Source organism: Poromitra crassiceps (genome assembly GCF_964638095.1).
Source record: "Poromitra crassiceps genome assembly, chromosome: 28".
In the NCBI taxonomy this organism is placed as follows: Eukaryota; Metazoa; Chordata; class Actinopteri; order Beryciformes; family Melamphaidae; genus Poromitra; species Poromitra crassiceps.
This window is the reverse complement of record NC_139651.1, coordinates 3,916,044-3,936,615: the sequence shown is the minus strand read 5'-3', so window position 1 is coordinate 3,936,615 and position 20,572 is coordinate 3,916,044. Positions and strand designations below refer to the sequence as shown.

Here is a 20,572-nt window from a genome sequence, read left to right as displayed (position 1 = left end):
ATTGACTAGTTTGTAAGGTGATTACTGTAAAACTGTGCTGTGACCCTGCATAGACAGCTCCAGGCTACCTGTCTGTCTCTCTGCAGAGTAACAGCAGAGAGACAGACACTCACTCTGTGTGTGTGTGTGTGTGTGTGTGTGTGTGTGTGTGTGTGTGTGTGTGTGTGTGTGTGTGTGTGTGTCCGCCCCGTGCGTGCGCATGTGATAGAGATGCAGAAGACGGACTACATGGTGTTTGCAGGGAGGCAGTACTTCCTGGGAGACAAGTGTCAGGTAGAGTCCAGTCTGACTGTAGTCCATTAGAAGATCACATAGCTTTATCTACTGTAGGAACTCAAAGAGCTAGATGACAGAGGTTTATCTAGGAACTCAAAGAGCTAGATGACAGAGGTTTATCTAGGAACTCAAAGAGCTAGATGACAGAGGTTTATCTAGGAACTCAAAGAGCTAGATGACAGAGGTTTATCTAGGAACTCAAAGAGCTAGATGACAGAGGTTTATCTAGGAACTCAAAGAGCTAGATGACAGAGGTTTATCTAGGAACTCAAAGAGCTAGATGACAGAGGTTTATCTAGGAACTCAAAGAGCTAGATGACAGAGGTTTATCTAGGAACTCAAAGAGCTAGATGACAGAGGTTTATCTAGGAACTCAAAGAGCTAGATGACAGAGGTTTATCTAGGAACTCAAAGAGCTAGATGACAGAGGTCTATCTAGGAACTCAAAGAGCTAGATGACAGAGGTCTATCTAGGAACTCAAAGAGCTAGATGACAGAGGTTTATCTAGGAACTCAAAGAGCTAGATGACAGAGGTCTATCTAGGAACTCAAAGAGCTAGATGACAGAGGTTTATCTAGGAACTCAGAGCTAGATGACAGAGGTTTATCTAGGAACTCAAAGAGCTAGATGACAGAGGTTTATATACTGTAGGAACTCAAAGAGCTAGATGACAGAGGTTTATCTACTGTAGGAACTCAAAGAGCTAGATGACAGAGGTTTATCTAGGAACTCAAAGAGCTAGATGACAGAGGTTTATCTACTGTAGGAACTCAAAGAGCTAGATGACAGAGGTTTATCTACTGTAGGAACTCAAAGAGCTAGATGACAGAGGTTTATCTACTGTAGGAACTCAAAGAGCTAGATGACAGAGGTTTATCTACTGTAGGAACTCAAAGAGCTAGATGACAGAGGTTTATCTACTGTAGGAACTCAAAGAGCTAGATGACAGAGGTTTATCTACTGTAGGAACTCAAAGAGCTAGATGACAGAGGTTTATCTACTGTAGGAACTCAAAGAGCTAGATGACAGAGGTTTATCTACTGTAGGAACTCAAAGAGCTAGATGACAGAGGTTTATCTACTGTAGGAACTCAAAGAGCTAGATGACAGAGGTTTATCTACTGTAGGAACTCAAAGAGCTAGATGACAGAGGTCTATCTAGGAACTCAAAGAGCTAGATGACAGAGGTCTATCTAGGAACTCAAAGAGCTAGATGACAGAGGTTTATCTAGGAACTCAAAGAGCTAGATGACAGAGGTTTATATACTGTAGGAACTCAAAGAGCTAGATGACAGAGGTTTATCTACTGTAGGAACTCAAAGAGCTAGATGACAGAGGTCTATCTAGGAACTCAAAGAGCTAGATGACAGAGGTTTATCTAGGAACTCAAAGAGCTAGATGACAGAGGTTTATATACTGTAGGAACTCAAAGAGCTAGATGACAGAGGTTTATCTACTGTAGGAACTCAAAGAGCTAGATGACAGAGGTTTATCTACTGTAGGAACTCAAAGAGCTAGATGACAGAGGTCTATCTAGGAACTCAAAGAGCTAGATGACAGAGGTTTATCTACTGTAGGAACTCAGAGCTAGATGACAGAGGTTTATCTACTGTAGGAACTCAAAGAGCTAGATGACAGAGGTTTATCTAGGAACTCAAAGAGCTAGATGACAGAGGTTTATCTAGGAACTCAAAGAGCTAGATGACAGAGGTCTACAGTATCTAGGAACTCAAATAGCTAGATGACAGAGGTTTATCTAGGAACTCAAACGGCTCGATGACAGAGCTGAAAGCGCTAGATGACCACTTTATCTAGGGACTCAAAAGAGCTACATGACAGTTTGTTGTGTTCTTTTATCTTTCCATTTCACTTGATTTGAGCTGCACTAGCTGACCTATAAGTCTTTTATCTTGTGGATCTCGTATCTGTACTTTTGCACGTTGTAATTGTAAATATTGTAAATATTACTTTTATTACTCTGTAAAGCACTTTGAATTGCCTCAGTGTATGAAGTTTACAAATAAAACTGCCTTGCCTTGCCTATGTTTTGTGTGTGTGTGTCTATCAGGTGCGTCTGGAGCCTAAGGGGAAATACTACAATGCCTTCATCCAGGAAGTAGGAACACACGCTGCTGCTGTCACTGTCTTCATAGAGGAGCTGGGAGAGAAGTAACACATGCGCACACACACACACACACACACACACACACACACACACACACACTGCTGTATAAGAAGGAGCTGAAGGACTAAACAGCCTCTCTCTCTCTCTCAGACATTTGGTTCCTCTAACCAATCTGAAGCCAGTGAATCCAGTTCCGGCGTGGAACGTCTGTGGCGCTCCGAGTCGGAAAGGGGATCTGGGTATGTGACATCATATCAGCCAAATGAGTAGAATACATCCACCAAGTTACAAATCAAGTTACAGTCACAAATAACATTAAAGGATAAGTTCACCCAAGCATTTCAATTCAGTCAATATCTTCTCACCCCCATGCAGATGGACGGACGTGTGAAGTTTTTTAGTCCACAAAACATTCGTGGAGTTTCACAGCAAAACACCATTGCAGAATTCTCCAAAACAATTGACGTGGATGTGACAACTTTCAAACGTAAAAAAACCGACAAGAAAAAAAACCAAGTTGACTTGAAAAGATGTCATAAACACCCTGTTTTTAGCTGAAACATCACTGTAGCCCTGAGGCGAAAGTGAAAACGACACTTTCAGCTCACAGCTACAGTGAAAATATTTTCTTTTTTCTTTCTCTCATTTGTTTTTTACATTTGAAAGTTGGTCACCATCCACTTCAGGTTTTTAGGAGAACTCTGCAACGGTGTTGTGAAACTTCCTGACTGCTTTGTGGACTAAAAAGCTTCACCCATCCTTCCATTGACATTGGGATGAGTAGATAATGGCTGAATTTTCATTTTTCGGTGAACTGTTCCTTTAAAAGTATAGAAAATGAATAGCGAATAAAACTGAATTGTCCTATTGTCCTAATTTTGCGGTCTGTCAAGTGATTTTAGTTTTCTTCCCCTCTCTCGCTCTCTCTCTCAGACTCTGAATCTCGTGGACAGCGTCATCACCGCCAGCGCTACTTCAGGAAGTCTCGTGGCAGTGGGGGGGTGAAGGGGCCGGAGCTTATGATGGCTCCGCCCTCATCATACGGAGGCCACGGCCCCTCCGCCCTGCCCCCTCGCTTCCAGCCGGGCGGCCACACCCGCCCTCCCCCGCCTCCCTCTGCGGGAGGGCTGTCGTATGACCCCTATGCTCCCCCACACCACCACCACCACCACAATGCCAGACCGCCGCGCTACGGAGCCCCCAGGTCTGTCCGACTAATTCACTAACTGACCAATATTATTTGTTTCAGTGCCGTGTGTTATGTTTCTTACTCTCTCCTTGGTGTAACGCCACTTTTGTTTTGAGCATTGTCAGCCAAAAAGCTTTACATTTTTTGTTTTTTCATCAGGGCAATGTCCAGGAGAAATCTCCTCATAATAAGTGTCCGCAAATGCAGATAGATATAGGAGCGTGCATGTTGTCTGTGTTTCAATAAGGAAAGCGTCCTTACCGAGAATGGCATGCATGCCTGTTGAATGACGACCAATTAAATATTTTTGCTGCAAAGTCGGCCTCTTAATGACAACACTGGACTAAATATCGACTATAGAGACTATACAGAATAGACTACAGAGAAATAAATTGATTCAAAATGTTTATTTAGGAACCAACAATTGTATAACATCTGATTTTTATTTATTTGTTTGTTTTAGTGGCCAGTAGATATTATATATGGCCGGAATTCTGGGACATTATTGGCCGCATTGGCTGTCAGAAAAAAAGTCTAGCGGAATCCCTGTCATGCTCATAATACTACAGCAAGTCTTCATCAGTTCAGGTGAACATGCACTCGTCTTTGATTCGCTCCTCCTGTCTCTGTCTGTCTGTCTGTCTGTCTGTGCCACATGGATTCCGGTCAGAAGCTCCACCCGCTTCCTGAACCGTCACCTCATTGGCCCACAGTTGGCCTATTATCACCCCCCCGGGAGACGATATTACCATGGTTACGACAACTATGCCTTCCGCTCCAGGTAAAAAACAAGTGAATATTTGTTTGTTTCATTACCGTATTTCTTTGTTTTTTCTTTTGTTTTGCACCTTCAAAATTAATTTGTCCTACTTTTCATTCATATATTGGTACTTAACATGTTCAACATGTTAACATGAAAAAATAAATGGAGCTTGTTTCAATATCTGAATAACTGGAACCGAGACTCAACTCGCCCCTTTGTTCGTGCCCCTTTATTCAAATTTTACCGACCGCTTTGCGCTGGTTTTAGGTTAGTTTTAGTCTAGAGACGTCAGTATAACCCTGAATACACACTAAAGCTGAGGTTACACTACAAGACTTTTCCCCTGATTTTGCACAGGATTTCCAGTGGGGCACAGTCTATCACAGTCTACACTAGCCAGTTGTGGGCAGTCGGCATGGCCAGTGTGCACCAAAATCTGTAAGTGTCTGATGGGTACAGATTCTAATTGTCAAGTGTGTACTGCCTCCCAACATCAGCCAGTCAGAGCCACAACCATTATATCAAACATGTTTGAATTTACCAGCCGATTCTGGACCAGTGGGCATATCACTGTTCCATTTTGTGAGGCTAACCCCGGAAATTGTATTCTCTTGAATGGGTTATAACCTTCAAAATAAAATTTTAATAAAAGCACCATTGCAACGTTTCTTTCGTGTGATGCGAAATGCCCCAAGTACCAAAGAGGAAATTAAGAAAACATAGTGACTGAGTCAGTAATAAACGCTTTTATTTTGAAGGTAAAACCGCCTAGCTTCCGTGTTTGGTGGTGTTCAGTTGCAGTGACATGAGTCGGCTAGTGTGTGATGATGACCTGTGATTCCAGTCGTTCCCAGTCGTTTAAGTGTATGACCCCCAGTTTGTCAGCCGTCATAAAAGAATCTTCAGGAACCAGTCTTTTCATATTCTGTGAGGATTTTGAAAGTTGTCTAGTGTATCCTACAGTAGGCTTAACCCAAAAGTCAAATGTACGCGTACGCACGACAGTAAGCAGGATGGGATGGGGCCGATCATACTTAGTTGTGCGTCATTCTGAGCCAGTAAAAGCCATGCTTATGTCAACCTGCAGATGGAAACGCCCAACTCACTTTTCTTTTGTTGTGTGCGATTTGTGTATTTGTTTGAATCGTCTCCAGCTCCATAAGCAGAGTTCTTGCTGATTGGCTGTGTGGTTGCTTGCAGGCGCAGTCGTCGGCAGATGACCTCGCTCGGTAAGGACGGTCACTTTGGATCTATGGGCGAGGGCGGGGAGGAGCCCGGCGAGATGGATGGAAGCATTACTTACTACCAGCTGGATCATACCAACGACGCCGGCTTCCCCCCACTGCAGGTGAGGCATGCTCTTACCTGTACAGTGTGTCATATTAGCATAAGAGCAGGGGTGGAAACGGTACACAAAGAATCTACTCAAGTCGAAGTACTGTTACTTCAATGACATTTTACTGGTTTAATAAATCTACTTGAGTAAAAGTAAAAAGTAGCTAATTTCAAGTTACTTTTTTTTCTATTTGTTTTTTAAATTATCCCTTACGTATCTGACCCCCCCCATATACGCACAGGGCCAGGCTCCTCCACCCATGATGGGAGCTCCGCCTCCTCCTCCCTCCGCCTCCTCCTATTGGGTCCAGCGAGGCCCAGGGCCTCCCCCCCCCACTCCTCCTCCTGGGAAGCCCCCGGTGACATCATCAGAGGAGGACCAGGAGGACACCAGCACTGTGGAGGACCGGGGTGAGAGGGGATGGGGTAAAAGAAAATTTAATATATGGATATTTGAAAGTATTATCACCCAGAAAAATAATTTAAAGTCCCTGGAAACCAGAAATATTTCTTTATTATTTAGCATTTTGAGTTCATCACATCACAGGAGCCTATGTTAATAAGCCACCAGCCAAATTTGAACGATGATGAACGTCGCAAAGTATATAAATTTAGGTTTGACAGTCTGGCAAAAGTCATGAGAATCAATTACTTTTTAGAGTGCATTTTCTCCCGTGGACTGTGTGGGCGTGTCCCGTCTGCAGCAGGGACATTTCTCTCCTCCTCCGAGAGAGAGAGCGCAAGAGAGAGGGGGGGAGGGAAACGGAGAAAGAGAGATCCAGTGCGTGTGTCGAACACACACACGGTGTGTGTGTGTGTGTGTGTGTGTGTGCGCGTGCGCGCGCGTGCGGAGAGGGAGAGATGTTGCTGCGACTGCACAGCGCAGTGTGTGTATGTATGTGTGAGTAACCTCGCGTCACCAGGCTGTGTGTCTCTCTCTGTGCTCTCTCTCACACTAGTCCCGAGAGAGAGAGAGAGAAGCATAGCGCTCGGCACAGAGTGGGAGGCAGACGGACACTGAGGGAGCGCTGTCACTGGGGGCAAAGAACGGACAAAAGGAGAAGGGCAGATTGCGCGCGTGTACAAAGGTTATATAGAGCTTATGACGTCATAAGCTCCTGCGTTTTAGCACCTCGCGCACTGCTCTCTTCAATGAGGAAGTACTTTGTAGAATCTTGTAGAAAAGTGTCGATTTTAAGGCTTTAGGTTGAAAGTAATGTATAATAATTTCGGAGGCACAAAATGACTAACATAAGACCCTAAATAACATAGAACGTTTTTGTGGATTTTGGTTTCCAGGGACTTTAACACAAAACACAGTGGACAGTTACACTAGAACGTATGATGTCCCGTGACTGGAAGGTCACCGGTTTGAAGCTCTACATGCTCACTGTCAGCCAGTCTGCTGCATGGCTGAATGGACATGTGGTGAAGATGACAAACTGTCTCTCTGTCTCTCTCTCTCTCAGCTGAATACACAGACGAATACATCTACACCACACAGGGTGAGTAGCTTTCCTAAATGTAGAAGGCATTGTAAAGTGCTACTAAGTCATCTGCTTTTTATCAACCACTGTACTGACCTTTTCAGATTGCAGTCAATGAAACAACTGACAAAACATGACTGCCGATTTAATCGGCCGATATGGGCTTGATTTGGCCTATCGCAGATATATTGTTTTGGCATATCATATACGTTTTCCGTCTACGTTCTTCTGTAGGCTGTATTCAATAATATATATATATATATATATTTTCTTTTAATATTATGATCGATTTTCTTGTAAAAATGTTTAATGTCATTAAATAGGAATAAGTCTCATTATCATAAAGAAAAGTATTAGAGATTATCGGCTATCAGTGATCTTGAGTAACCACGATTGGATGATGTGAAAATAAAAGCTATTGCCCAACCCTACTGTAAAATCCTCCGCTACACCCCTTAAGAGTCTCTAATATAAAATGTGTTTCAGATCCAGGCTTCCAGAACCCAGTGGCCTACACTGCTACAGAGCCTTCTGCTAACCTGGTAAACACCTGAGATCACTAACTAGTTAACTAACCTGGGAAACACCTGACATCACTAACTAGTTAACTAACCTGAGAAACACCTGACATCACTAACTAGTTAACTAACCTGGGAAACACCTGACATCACTAACTAGTTAACTAACCTGAGAAACACCTGAGATCACTAACTAGTTAACTAACCTGGGAAACACCTGACATCACTAACTAGTTAACTAACCTGAGAAACACCTGACATCACTAACTAGTTAACTAACCTGGGAAACACCTGACATCACTAACTAGTTAACTAACCTGGGAAACACCTGAGATCACTAACTAGTTAACTAACCTGAGAAACACCTGAGATCACTAACTAGTTAACTAACCTGAGAAACACCTGAGATCACTAACTAGTTAACTAACCTGAGAAACACCTGACATCACTAACTAGTTAACTAACCTGGGAAACACCTGACATCACAAACTAGTTAACTAACCTGGGAAACACCTGAGATCACTAACTAGTTAACTAACCTGAGAAACACCTGAGATCACTAACTAGTTAACTAACCTGAGAATCACTAACTAGTTAACTAACCTGGGAAACACCTGACATCACTAACTAGTTAACTAACCTGAGAAACACCTGAGATCACTAACTAGTTAACTAACCTGGGAAACACCTGACATCACTAACTAGTTAACTAACCTGGGAAACACCTGACATCACTAACTAGTTAACTAACCTGAGAAACACCTGAGATCGCTAACTAGTTAACTAACCTGGGAAACACCTGACATCACTAACTAGTTAACTAACCTGGGAAACACCTGAGATCACTAACTAGTTAACTAACCTGGGAAACACCTGACATCACTAACTAGTTAACTAACCTGGGAAACACCTGACATCACTAACTAGTTAACTAACCTGGGAAACACCTGAGATCACTAACTAGCTAACTAACCTGGGAAACACCTGAGATCACTAACTAGTTAACTAACCTGGGAAACACCTGACATCACTAACTAGTTAACTAACCTGGGAAACACCTGAGATCACTAACTAGTTAACTAACCTGAGAAACACCTGACATCACTAACTAGTTAACTAACCTGGGAAACACCTGACATCACTAACTAGTTAACTAACCTGGGAAACACCTGACATCACTAACTAGTTAACTAACCTGAGAAACACCTGACATCACTAACTAGTTAACTAACCTGAGAAACACCTGAGATCACTAACTAGTTAACTAACCTGGGAAACACCTGACATCACTAACTAGTTAACTAACCTGGGAAACACCTGAGATCACTAACTAGTTAACTAACCTGGGAAACACCTGACATCACTAACTAGTTAACTAACCTGGGAAACACCTGACATCACTAACTAGTTAACTAACCTGGGAAACACCTGACATCACTAACTAGTTAACTAACCTGGGAAACACCTGACATCACTAACTAGTTAACTAACCTGGGAAACACCTGACATCACTAACTAGTTAACTAACCTGGGAAACACCTGACATCACTAACTAGTTAACTAACCTGGGAAACACCTGACATCACTAACTAGCTAACTAACCCGGGAAACACCCGACATCACTAACTAGTTAACTAACCTGGGAAACACCTGACATCACGAACTAGTTGACTAACCTGGGACACACCTGACATCACTAACTAGTTAACTAACCTGGGAAACACCCGACATCACAAACTAGTTAACTAACCCGGGAAACACCTGACATCACTAATGACTAACCTGGTAAACACCTGACATCACTAACTAGTTGACTAACCTGGGACACACCTGACATCACTAACTAGCTAACTAACCTGGGAAACACCCGACATCACGAACTAGTTAAATAACCTGGGAAACACCTGACATCACTAACGACTAACCTGGTAAATAAGTGTAATGCATTCACTTGATTTTTTTTAACCTAATTTTCTGAGTTAACAAGGTGATTATCTCATGAATTAAGACAGTTGTGTTTTTCTGAATTGAGATGGGTTTGTCTTATGAATTAACAAGATAATTATCTTGTATTATCTTAACACCTGACATCACTTACGACTGACCCATGATCTTTGACCTCCTTACTGTAATGTTGGTGATGCAGGACTTAAAGCTGATTCTCTTGTTGGAACTCCTGACTCTTGACTGTAACTGTAATGGAAGTGATTGTGAGCTATGGTGAGGGAAAAATGCCAAAAAGTGTTTTCTTGTCTGTTTGCTAGGCTGTCCAGGAAGGAGGTGCTGCTGCTGCTGACTCCCCACCTGACAGCATGGGCAACTACATGCAGCAGGTACATAGAGAGGTTTCTGATATATTTTAATATTATACTTAGATTTTATTTCTTGCACGACTCGTTTGCACATCCTGCCTACATGTTGTAATTCATATATTGCCATAATCATGTTCATACTCATTCATACATTTGATTTAATTTGTTGTAGCTGTATTCTGATTTATATTCTGTTTTTCCTCGCTTTATCTTGCTGGCTGCAGTGACCCAATAATGACGATGAAATCAAGTTTCATATTAACAGGATAAATGCACTCCTCTGCTCCTGTTAGTTTTTAAAGTGCAGCTTTTGTTGATTGTTTGTGTTTTATCTAATTATATTAGCCTGGTTCCACACTCCTGAATCGCGACGGCTCCACTCTTCAGATTTGGTCGAGCATTTCAGGCGATGTCAGTGTCCATACGGATAGAATTTAATTAAGGTAGTAATTGTTAGTTAAGGTAGTCTAAAGTGAGGACTCTCTATGGCTTACAAAGCATTTATAAATTAGATATCAGGCTATACTTCTGTCAGTCATCCTTTGTTTTGGTGGTAGTCTGTTGCTATTTTTTTGATGTCTCTGGTGTAAAGCACTTTATAACCTCAGTTTGAAAGGTGATATATAAATAAAGATATTAACTCTCCATTCAAACAATACTAATGAGAAGTTGGGCCAGCTCGACGAGTCCGTTTCAGGAGAGGCACTGATGTGTGTGTGTGTGTGTGTGTCAGGTGGTCAAGCCGTCAGCCGTCATCTGCTCTTCACCCTCCTCTTCCTCCTCATCTTCCTCCTCTCATCACACCCCCCCGGCCCCTCACATGACCCCCCCAGCACACAGTCAGCCCCGCACAGGTACACACACACTCACTATCTCTTTCAGTTAACAGAATGTATTGTCTGTATCAGTCAGTGACTAAGTTTACATGGACTGCAATATTCCGATATTAAGACAATACTCTGAATAAGACACTACCATGTAGACGGCATGTTCTGATGACCTTGACCTGAATAAGGTTCTAGTCGGAGTAAGCAATAGAGTAATGCAGGAATGAGTCCGGAGGACGTGGGTGTTAGCACTTGCAGTTCCATTGTCTAAAGTTCAATGGGATTTTTGTATGGGGATTTTGGTTATATGCTTGAAATAAGGTCTGTTCAGCAAGATAATCTTCATAAATCAGGACCCATGATGGGCAGATCCCTTTGAGCAACCAATTCACCCATGTCATCTATGCTGTAACCTGCCTGTCTGATCTGGCAAAATGGGCTGAGAGAATTTCTATTGCATGAGGATTTATCTCATTCAGATGTCCCTGTAATCCAAAGATTTTTCTTGATTGCTTCTGTCAATTATGATTTTTATTTATTTATTTATTACAATACAAATTTTAACCTGTAATAAATGCCAGACAAAACATATTGCGCGTCGCCTGCTCAGTAAACACCTTTTATTGAAATATTGTCGTATTTAGAATAAAATCAATAGTCAGATTATTGCCACCCGTGTAAAGGTAGTCAAGTCAATGCCGAAGGGTTTCAGCTGTTTGTCTGTTTGGGATGAAAATGTTTCCTGATTATGACTGAATATTTCAAACATACAGATGGCTATATATTCTCTACCATGTTGTTGTTTTTGTTACTAGCTCCCATGGCGATCCCAGCCACCTCTGGTTGGTTGGTTAATGAGTTGAACAGTGAGCCTCTGTGCACTGTGATGGCCCCGCCCCCTTACTCATACGACCCCAATGGCAGCGACCTACCAAGAGGTCAGAGTTCACCAAATTCAACTTTAATGTTTTGTTTTTGAAGATGAATGTAATGCACCAATATTCCATTCTGTAAATCTCTTTCCTATCACTTCTTTTTTTTCTCCAGACTGCAGAGTTCTCCAGTACTACTTTAATTTAGGAGTCCAGGTAATTTATTTTTTTAATTTTTTAACTAAGTTCAACTCATGGCGCTTTCTCACTGCAAGGGTACCTGCTCAAATCATAGGATAGTAACGGCGCACAAAATTCCTCCCCTCCAACGCGAAACACACATCGAGAATATCAAGACCGGTTTTATTGCAAGAGAGGCTAAAAGCAGCAAAGGACTATAGCAAAAGACTGCTGGGGAAAAAACAGGAGAGTTTGAGAAATCATACATCAACACTCGATGAGACAATTCTGGTTGCTCAATGGCGACGCAAAAGGGTAAGCTAACCTGGTAGCTATAGCTAACATTAGCGTTAACATTGTGCAGGATGTCCCATGTCGCGAAATGATGACAATTCTGTCTGACCAATCAGCAGTCTGCAGTGTTTTCACATCACTTTTTGGTATCACCAGAGCTCGCTTTGAACCCCGGTGGAGATAGACGCTATCAAGGTTGTTCTAAATCGATAAAAATGACCAATTACTTGGTACTGAAATCCGAACAGCACTCTGCTTTGAAGGCATTTATTCACAGGGGAGATGTTTTTTGCGTTCTCCACACTGGATTAGATTCCGGCGGATACATTGTTGGTCTCTAGTGATTGGTTGGGGAAAATCAAATCCCCCTCAGGGATTTCCCCCACGGAAACCGGTTGGAGTGAAGGCAATAGGCGCTTTCGGACCGGAGGAACCTTTTCATTGTTCTAAGCACAGTTGGAGAAACCACAGGAACTGGGGACAATAGTAGTTCTTCGAACACCGTTTTGAGGGACTTGTCTAGCACCTACTTCAGGGTATGTACTTTCCCAACATAAGAGGAACCTTAAGTGGTTCAGATGTTAAGTGTGTGTCGATTGGTTGAACTTCTAGAAATGCCCCAATCCAAGGCGGTAATATCACTAATGTTAAAACCCCCTTTTTTTAGCCATGCTAATGTTAGCTAGCTAATTAGTCCATGGGCCAGACCAGATTTCGGTATCACTCGGGTGGGCAAATTCTAATCAAGATTTTTGAAAAGGTATATGTCCATAGATGATATTTTAGTATGATAGCCTTTGCAGAATGGTAGCTTTGTCACAGTTATCGGCTCATGAAGTTAGCCAGCCCATACAATTTGATTCTAGGCGCTGATGCATATCCTATTCTAGGCTCATTTACTATGAGAACATGTTTGACGGCATTTTAAAGGGTAGCTTCTTAGCTTTCATTCAAGTACAGTTGTGAGTCTAAACTATAGTCTTTATTTGAGCACTGTGACATCTAGGAACATCTCAGACACAAACATCAATAGATGGAATACTCAGGACTATAAGGGTTCAGAAAAGGTATAATCTATACATACTATCCCATCATGAGGGAGTTTGGCCCTTAAATTAGAAGAATGACTTCTCGAGAGAAGTATCTCACTTATGTTCTTGATTGTGAGTAATATCAGGCTACTGATGCTTGATGCCAGGCTACTGTCTCACCATCAACTGCCTTCCAGTTGATGGTATTTAATATATAACCCCCACCCCCCAACAGTGGTACCATCAGAGCTTCTGGCAGCAGGCGTATCCCCCCCCCTCGCCGGAGGCCCCCTACCCCTACCATGCCTACCCCCCCTACCTCGGCCCCCCCAACCAGGACATGCCACTGCATGGTAAGACCAGTGATCTGACAGATGATGCTTTGATTGGTTATTGGGTGAAACCAAACCCTTCACTTCAGTTCCCTGGTAATAGAATCACCTGTTAGTGAGATCACCTGCTGTAGTTATTGGTTGGAATAAGAACCTGTGACTGTTTGATACCCCGTACATGTTGTCTTCTACCCCCATCTGCCCCTCAGTCTTACCCTGTACATGTTGTCTTCTACCCCCATCTGCCCCTCAGTCTTACCCCATACATGTTGTCTTCTACCCCCATCTGCCCCTCAGTCTTACCCCATACATGTTGTCTTCTACCCCCATCTGCCCCTCAGTCTTACCCCATACATGTTGTCTTCTACCCCCATCTGCCCCTCAGTCTTACCCCATACATGTTATCTTCTACCCCCATCTGCCCCTCAGTCTTACCCCATACATGTTATCTTCTACCCCCATCTGCCCCTCAGTCTTACCCTGTACATGTTGTCTTCTACCCCCATCTGCCCCTCAGTCTTACCCCATACATGTTATCTTCTACCCCCATCTGCCCCTCAGTCTTACCCTGTACATGTTGTCTTCTACCCCCATCTGCCCCTCAGTCTTACCCCCTATATGTTGTTCTCTACCCCCAGCTGCCCCTCAGTCTTACATGGAGGCAGGCCGAGGCCCCGGGTCCCACCAACTCCCCACTTCCTACCCAGACTCCAGCAGAGCAGGAGACGGACAGACAGATGGACACAGCAGTGGTCAGTACTGACATCAACAACTTTATAATGAAAGTCACATCAGGTATTTAGTGAAGACAGGCTGATTTAACACAAGCATACCTGTGAGCTGCAATGATTACTCGATTAGTCGAATTAATCGCCAACTATTTGTATAATGGATTAATCATTTAGACTCATTTTTAAAAAGAAAAAATACTAGTATTATCTCGTTCAGCTTCTGGTTTCTTTAGTGTTCTATGACAGCAAACTGATTATCTTTGGGTTGCGAACTGTTGGTCAGGACAAAAGCAGGACGTCCTCTTGGGCTTTGGGGGAAAAGTGATTTAACATTTTTCACCACGCTGTGACAATTTATAGGCTAATCAATTAGCCAAGAAAACAATCAAAAGATTAATCGACAATTAGAACAATTATTAGTTGCAGCCCTACATTGCACTGCATTGTGTTGGGGGGGCTCCAAAATTCCATTACTGATGACGTTAAATTTCATTGACCCTACAATGTCAAACACACCGTCCAACCACATTATCTGCTGGCCAAAAGCGACATTGCAAGTATTGAGGAGCAAATCTGGGAGCTCCACATAGTGAGTCACATAATATTGATATACAATATTACAACTAAGGTTAATGCTAAAATATGGACCTTTAAGCTAGGCTATATAGTTAGGACTATGCCAAGCTAACTTGATAAATGTTTCCATGGTTATCACACATAGAGTGACTGGCGTTGACTCACGGAGTGCTTGTCTGTCTGTTGACATGAGGAGCGCAGTGAGACCCCACAGATCCAAGCGATGACGCAGGCGGACAGTCGCTTACCTTCTACGACCTCTATGTTACGTCTCTGCTGTATCTTCTACGACCTCTTATGTTACGTCTCTGCTGTATCTTTGACCGTTTATCTGTTACTCTCCTCTCTTTAGGCCCCGGTGTCTCTGTGGACGGCTCCAACCCCTCTGTGCCTCCAGGCTCCGCCCCCCCGCCGCTCCTCTACCAGGAGCAACATCTCCCCCCTCCTCCCCCCGTGCTGCACCTGCCCTACGAGGCCCCTCCCCCTCCGTACCTCTCATCTCCGCCCCCCCTTCCCCCAGCCCACCTCCCCCACCACTCCTCCTACCACACCTACCTCCCCCAGGCTAGCCCCGCCCACTGGGGGGCCCTCCAGACAGGAGGCCCCGCCCCACGAGTCTACTGCCCTGCCCCCAACACCACCCACGTGGTGGGTTATATCACGGGCCCGTCACCTCACCACTCTGCTACACACTACATACCGCCTAGCATGTAACACACACGCACAGTAACACACAGCCCAGGCTCACAGCAAACTGTGTTGAATATACAGCGCTAAACGTTGTTTCACAGTAACGGCTGCAAACGTAGAATCCGATACATAGAATCTCAACATAACAAAAGTCGGTAATTTGGAAAACGCCACGTCGGTTAATTTGAAAATGTCACCACGTTGGTTAAGGTTAGGCAACTACAAAAACTAGGTTCAGTTTAGGCTCTTAAAACAGCTTAGTTAGAGTTATGGTTTGGGTTGGGCTTAAATAACAAAAACGTTAAATATGGCTTATGGTCGAAATATATTATAATATATATAATACTTTGAACACGCCGGGATCGAACCCCGGTTCTCTGGTGTCAAAGGCAGCGTCCACCACTCCGGCCTCTACACCCTAAGCAGGCTTATTTCAATAGCAACGTGAAAGAATAGGCCAATGTTTTTGTTGTTGCCTGTAACAATGTTTGAGCCGTTACTGTGAAACTACGTTTTGCGCTGGGCATTTGAGGGAGAGACTGGGCTTTAACACACGGTGACACACACTACATAACTTGCTAGCATGTAACGCACACACACTCTATTTACGGTTATCTACCTCACTATCGGTGTCCTGCTGAAACCCTGTAACGCTTCAGTAACAACCAGCAGCTGCGCTGTCAGGCATTAGCTTTAGCATTAGGCACAGCTGAATAAAAGGCTGAAGAGAAGATGTGAGTTTTCAACAGGACCACCAGACTCCAAGATACCTCACTCGTTAGCTCGCGGCTAGCCACACCATTTGGTTTCTATTAAGAATGCTTACTGTGCTAACAAGCCACAGTAACGCAGCGGCAGGAAAACCCTCACATCTCTGAAACATTTGCTACGACTTCAGGGAAAATAATTCTGTCGCTGATGCTTTACAGCACAATACGGAAGATTGTTCTGGTCATAATAGACTGTCCAACAAAAAGATGGAGCCAAAGTGCCAAAATGTAATTTAAACAGCAAAGTTTAAAGAGTTAAGGTTTTTCCCTGATAGAAGCAGACCGACGCGTCACATAACAGGAACCATTGACATTTTGAGTTTACGTTGTTCACATGGAACGTGGCCTTGGAGCCAGCATGGCTGCCACAGAAAACGGCACTTCAATGACTATTTAATCATCTGGTTCATCAGTTCTGTTTAGTTTACTCAGGCCGCCAGCTGTTGCTTGTGTCTGTCAGTCAGCCAATCAAAAGAGAGCTGCAGAGTTGGTGGGGTTAGTCCCTGTGTTTGTTGTTCAGGGAATATATTTAAGTTCAATATTATTTATAATTTAATTTTTGGATTAATAAAGAGTTCTGGTTCACTATGCTGATTGGTCCTTCTTCTTCTGAACTAACAGCTATCCCCCCCAGTAGGACTTGTTGATGGAAAATATATATCAGACACTGTGCGTCCACAGCAAGGTGAGATTCCGCAAAATTCGCACGTCGAGGTTACATAAAGTCAATGCAAACACACAAGCAGACGCCGTTACGTGAAGTTTTGCGGCGTGAACGATGCGAAATTCACCTCATTCGCTTGAGTTGAAATTGTTCAACTTTCAGCGGTACTTCTTCAGCTTGTTTCAGACGTTCCTACAGACACAATTGGCCATGTCTGCGAGTGGGAAGCCGGTGGGGTGTGAGACCTGGTCGCTGCACTAGCGCCTCCTCTGGTCAGTCAGGGTGCCTGTTTGGGGGGGATGCAAATTGGCGGGATCCTCCCGCACGCTATGTCCTGCCGGTGAAACTGCTCGCTTTCAGGTGAAAAGAAGCAACTGGACATGCACATGTATCGGAGGGAGCATGTGCTAACTCTCCCCAGATCATGCACATGTATCAGAGGGAGCATGTGCTAGTCTACAACTCTCTCCAGATCATGCACATGTATCGGAGGGAGCATGTGCTAGTCTACAACTCTCTCCAGATCATGCACATGTATCAGAGGGAGCATGTGCTAGTCTACAACTCTCCCCAGATCGGCAGAGGGAATGGAGCAATGACCGGGACAGCAGAGGGAATTGGCCAAGTACAATTGGGGGGAAAAATTTAAGCAAAATCACCCAAAACATGAAAAAATAAATAATTTGCCCCGTCAAGACTCGAACGAGCGAAGCGTTTTTCGCCCTGGTGTGAACGCAGCTTTTAAGTGGACAAGACAGTCGTTGCTGCTACTAACATGAGTTTCTCTGCCGAGATGATCGATACAGAAACATGACTGGATCTGTTAGTTCAGGTCCGTTCTGCTGCTGCTGCAGCATCTCTTTCTGACTCCACGTCACCAGCGGCTGGTTGTCTGTGCCTGTTCAGTGACCCGCAGTGGTGAGTGCAAGTAGGACAGATTCTTTGTACGTCTCCCGGCTGGTGCTCCCCAACTGTCCGGTAGATATGTTCACAGCCGGGGGTGTAGTGGTAAATACACGTTTGCCCTCATTGTTTTATACAGTTGATCTGAAAATAGGAGAGTAAACTGCCTCATGTTTACTCTTTGATGTTTACTCTTGTGTTTCTCATTTGTGATATAATAACCTGTCGGGAGCAATTTCCTAAATCACATGGACGTCGTCATTGATCATTTGAGCATTGTATTTCACTCCATCTTCCAGCAGATGGCAGTGAAAAACAACTATTTCACATGTGCTTGACAGTATTCTAATGTGCAATGAAGGCAAAGAAGCACCAAATTAATTACACACCTATAAATAATGCCATGTATTCTATGGCTTATTCAGACAGAAAAACCAACCACACACACTTTTTTTTTTTAAAGCTAGCAGCAGAGATGATTACAATCTACACAGGGTAGCTACTGTGCTGTATCCACTCTAGCTCAGTCGGCGCAGTTTCACTTTGTACTGTGGGTGGCAGCAAAGGGCAAGCACAGATAGTGCTCTTCACGGACACTCGCTCACATGGTTCTCATCTCTCCTACAGATGTTTCTTCTCAACTGGAGAGGCTGCTGATGCGGTGTCATGTAGAGCCATTTGAACATCAGGAAAACATGAGCTGGTAAAAAAAAAAAAAAAATCATTCCATATGCATTTATCACTGAATAGACCTGCTGCTTAGCAAAGTTCATCCCTTTCATGTGCTCACACCACCTTGCCAACAGGTGGTCAGATGGAAAGAATTGTGATTCTTAAGTGCGGTCATCCGTTAGATCAGGCTTTTTAGCAAATGCCATTGGCCCGCTTCAGTGCTTATTATAACCTTGAGTTCTATTAAAATATTCAGAACTGTTCAAACTGGCTGTAAAAACTTTGTGTTTTTCCCTCCCGCACTGTGACTGCTGCTCATCGGTGCACACAAAACGGATAAATCCGCCTTCTATGGCTGCCAGTGGTGCACTGTCAACTCCCATGATCCTAAACAGCCACAGTCATAACAATGCCTGTGACCGCCCGGCCACAGCAGCACTTCACAGAAATAAAAAGCCCCCCCCGGCACGCTCAATTTATCATACATTTCGCAGTTTCACACTGTTCACAGTCAGGCCTTCATGTGGGATTAGTGTTAGTCTGCGAAGAGGCCCTTTGACACGCCGCCCGATGCACCTAGCGTCCGCGGCTCGCCTTTCCCCGCCACGACCTGAAGGGAGAGAGGTGTGAGGACACCCGGCGCACAAATGTGGGCAATTTGCTTTGCGGCTGACACCCCGCGCTCCGAATAAACGATCTAAATGCTCGCCAGAGATTGTTTTGCCACTTGCCCGCCCCTCAGCGTTGACAGGGTGGTGGGGTGGGGGGCGACGACACACACCCCCTGTGGCCTGGTGATGGCCAGCCAGGATGAATATGGGCAAATGAGGCAGACAGCCAGTAAATAACAGTTGCCATTGTGCCCCTCAGCGAGCGGCAGGGTCCGGGGGTGGGCCGGGGGGGGCTCCACATGATATGCCAGGGCCTGACGTGGCAACCCAGACCCCAGAGCTGTCACCCCTACGGAAACATCACCCTCGCCTCCACAATTTGTGCACTTAACACTTCACTTGGCACGTGACAGGTGCTTATTTGCCCCGCTCTGGCTCTTTTCTCCCCTCGTAGTGATGCCCGAGTCCAGGGGCACACGCAGCATCTGGTGTGGGTGTCTGTCCGTAATGTTGCTCCCCGCTCGAGTGTGTCACTACAACAGTGATACTTTTCACATCCACTCACACTGCATTTGCAGCCCACTGAACATGGCTTCCGAGTGTGTGTGTGTGTGTGTGTGTGTGAGAGTGTGAGACACACTGAAGGGTCTCATGTCCTCATGAGTCTCCTCTTGTTGACATCGTCCTTGTACATCACGTTGACCCGTGTTGCCCTCATGGGCCTTTGTTTGCTTCGCCGCTGTTGGCGCTGCGCCGAGAGCAAAAGATTATAATTATGATATTAATCAGAGATCATTTCTTTCATTTTTACTGACATCATACTTTACTGGGTATAAAAGATCACGTGGCGATCTATTTATTGGCAACAACTGATGACTGCAACTGAGAGACACGGACACGTTGGAGTCAACATGGCGCGCCTGCTGTGAGCTAGTGCGGTCAGCTGTTTGGCTGCCAAATACACTGAGGAGTATTTGTAACGCATGTGGAGCAGTCGCCAAGCAAAGAGGCGACTGGACATTGAGAATATATGCGCACTGGAGATGAATGCAACTGAGAACATCTTAAGATGCTACCTACTAGCTACAAGGCACAGTGAACAATAGAGACCATTTACACCTGGCGCTAACATGCGTTTTCTGTTATCAGATTGCAACCAGATTGTGTTTTATCACTTGAAATGCCAGGTGTAAACACCCCCAAAACGCATTGCAATCTGATCGGCCAAACCCCCTCCGGAGGTGGTCAGGGATGCATTGTGTGTACACATTGAACACAAGTGTAAATGCAATGTGTCCTCTTCAATCTGGATACAGCAACTTTATGCGGATTGAGAGGACAACCATTTCTGCCATCAGATTGCAATCTGATCACAGAAACCACATGTTAGCGCGCCAGGTGTAAATGGCCTCCT

At 44.2% G+C, this 20,572-nt stretch overlaps 1 protein-coding gene across 1 annotated transcript in view; it reads left to right on the top strand.

Annotated features, from left to right (window-relative positions):
- The window catches only part of alg13 (ALG13 UDP-N-acetylglucosaminyltransferase subunit), a gene marked incomplete at both ends in the record, with an annotated part of 26,274 nt that extends 10,712 nt beyond the window's left edge, over nt 1–15,562 (top strand). The window contains 16 exon segments of the mRNA XM_083662454.1: nt 209–273; nt 2,345–2,445; nt 2,552–2,640; nt 3,335–3,605; nt 4,261–4,371; nt 5,554–5,701; nt 5,931–6,099; nt 7,158–7,193; nt 7,662–7,717; nt 9,958–10,026; nt 10,739–10,859; nt 11,648–11,770; nt 11,880–11,920; nt 13,445–13,562; nt 14,180–14,293; nt 15,201–15,562. Coding sequence (XP_083518580.1) covers nt 209–273; nt 2,345–2,445; nt 2,552–2,640; nt 3,335–3,605; nt 4,261–4,371; nt 5,554–5,701; nt 5,931–6,099; nt 7,158–7,193; nt 7,662–7,717; nt 9,958–10,026; nt 10,739–10,859; nt 11,648–11,770; nt 11,880–11,920; nt 13,445–13,562; nt 14,180–14,293; nt 15,201–15,562 — 1,994 coding nt within the window.
- Nucleotides 15,563–20,572: the final 5,010 nt, after the last annotated feature.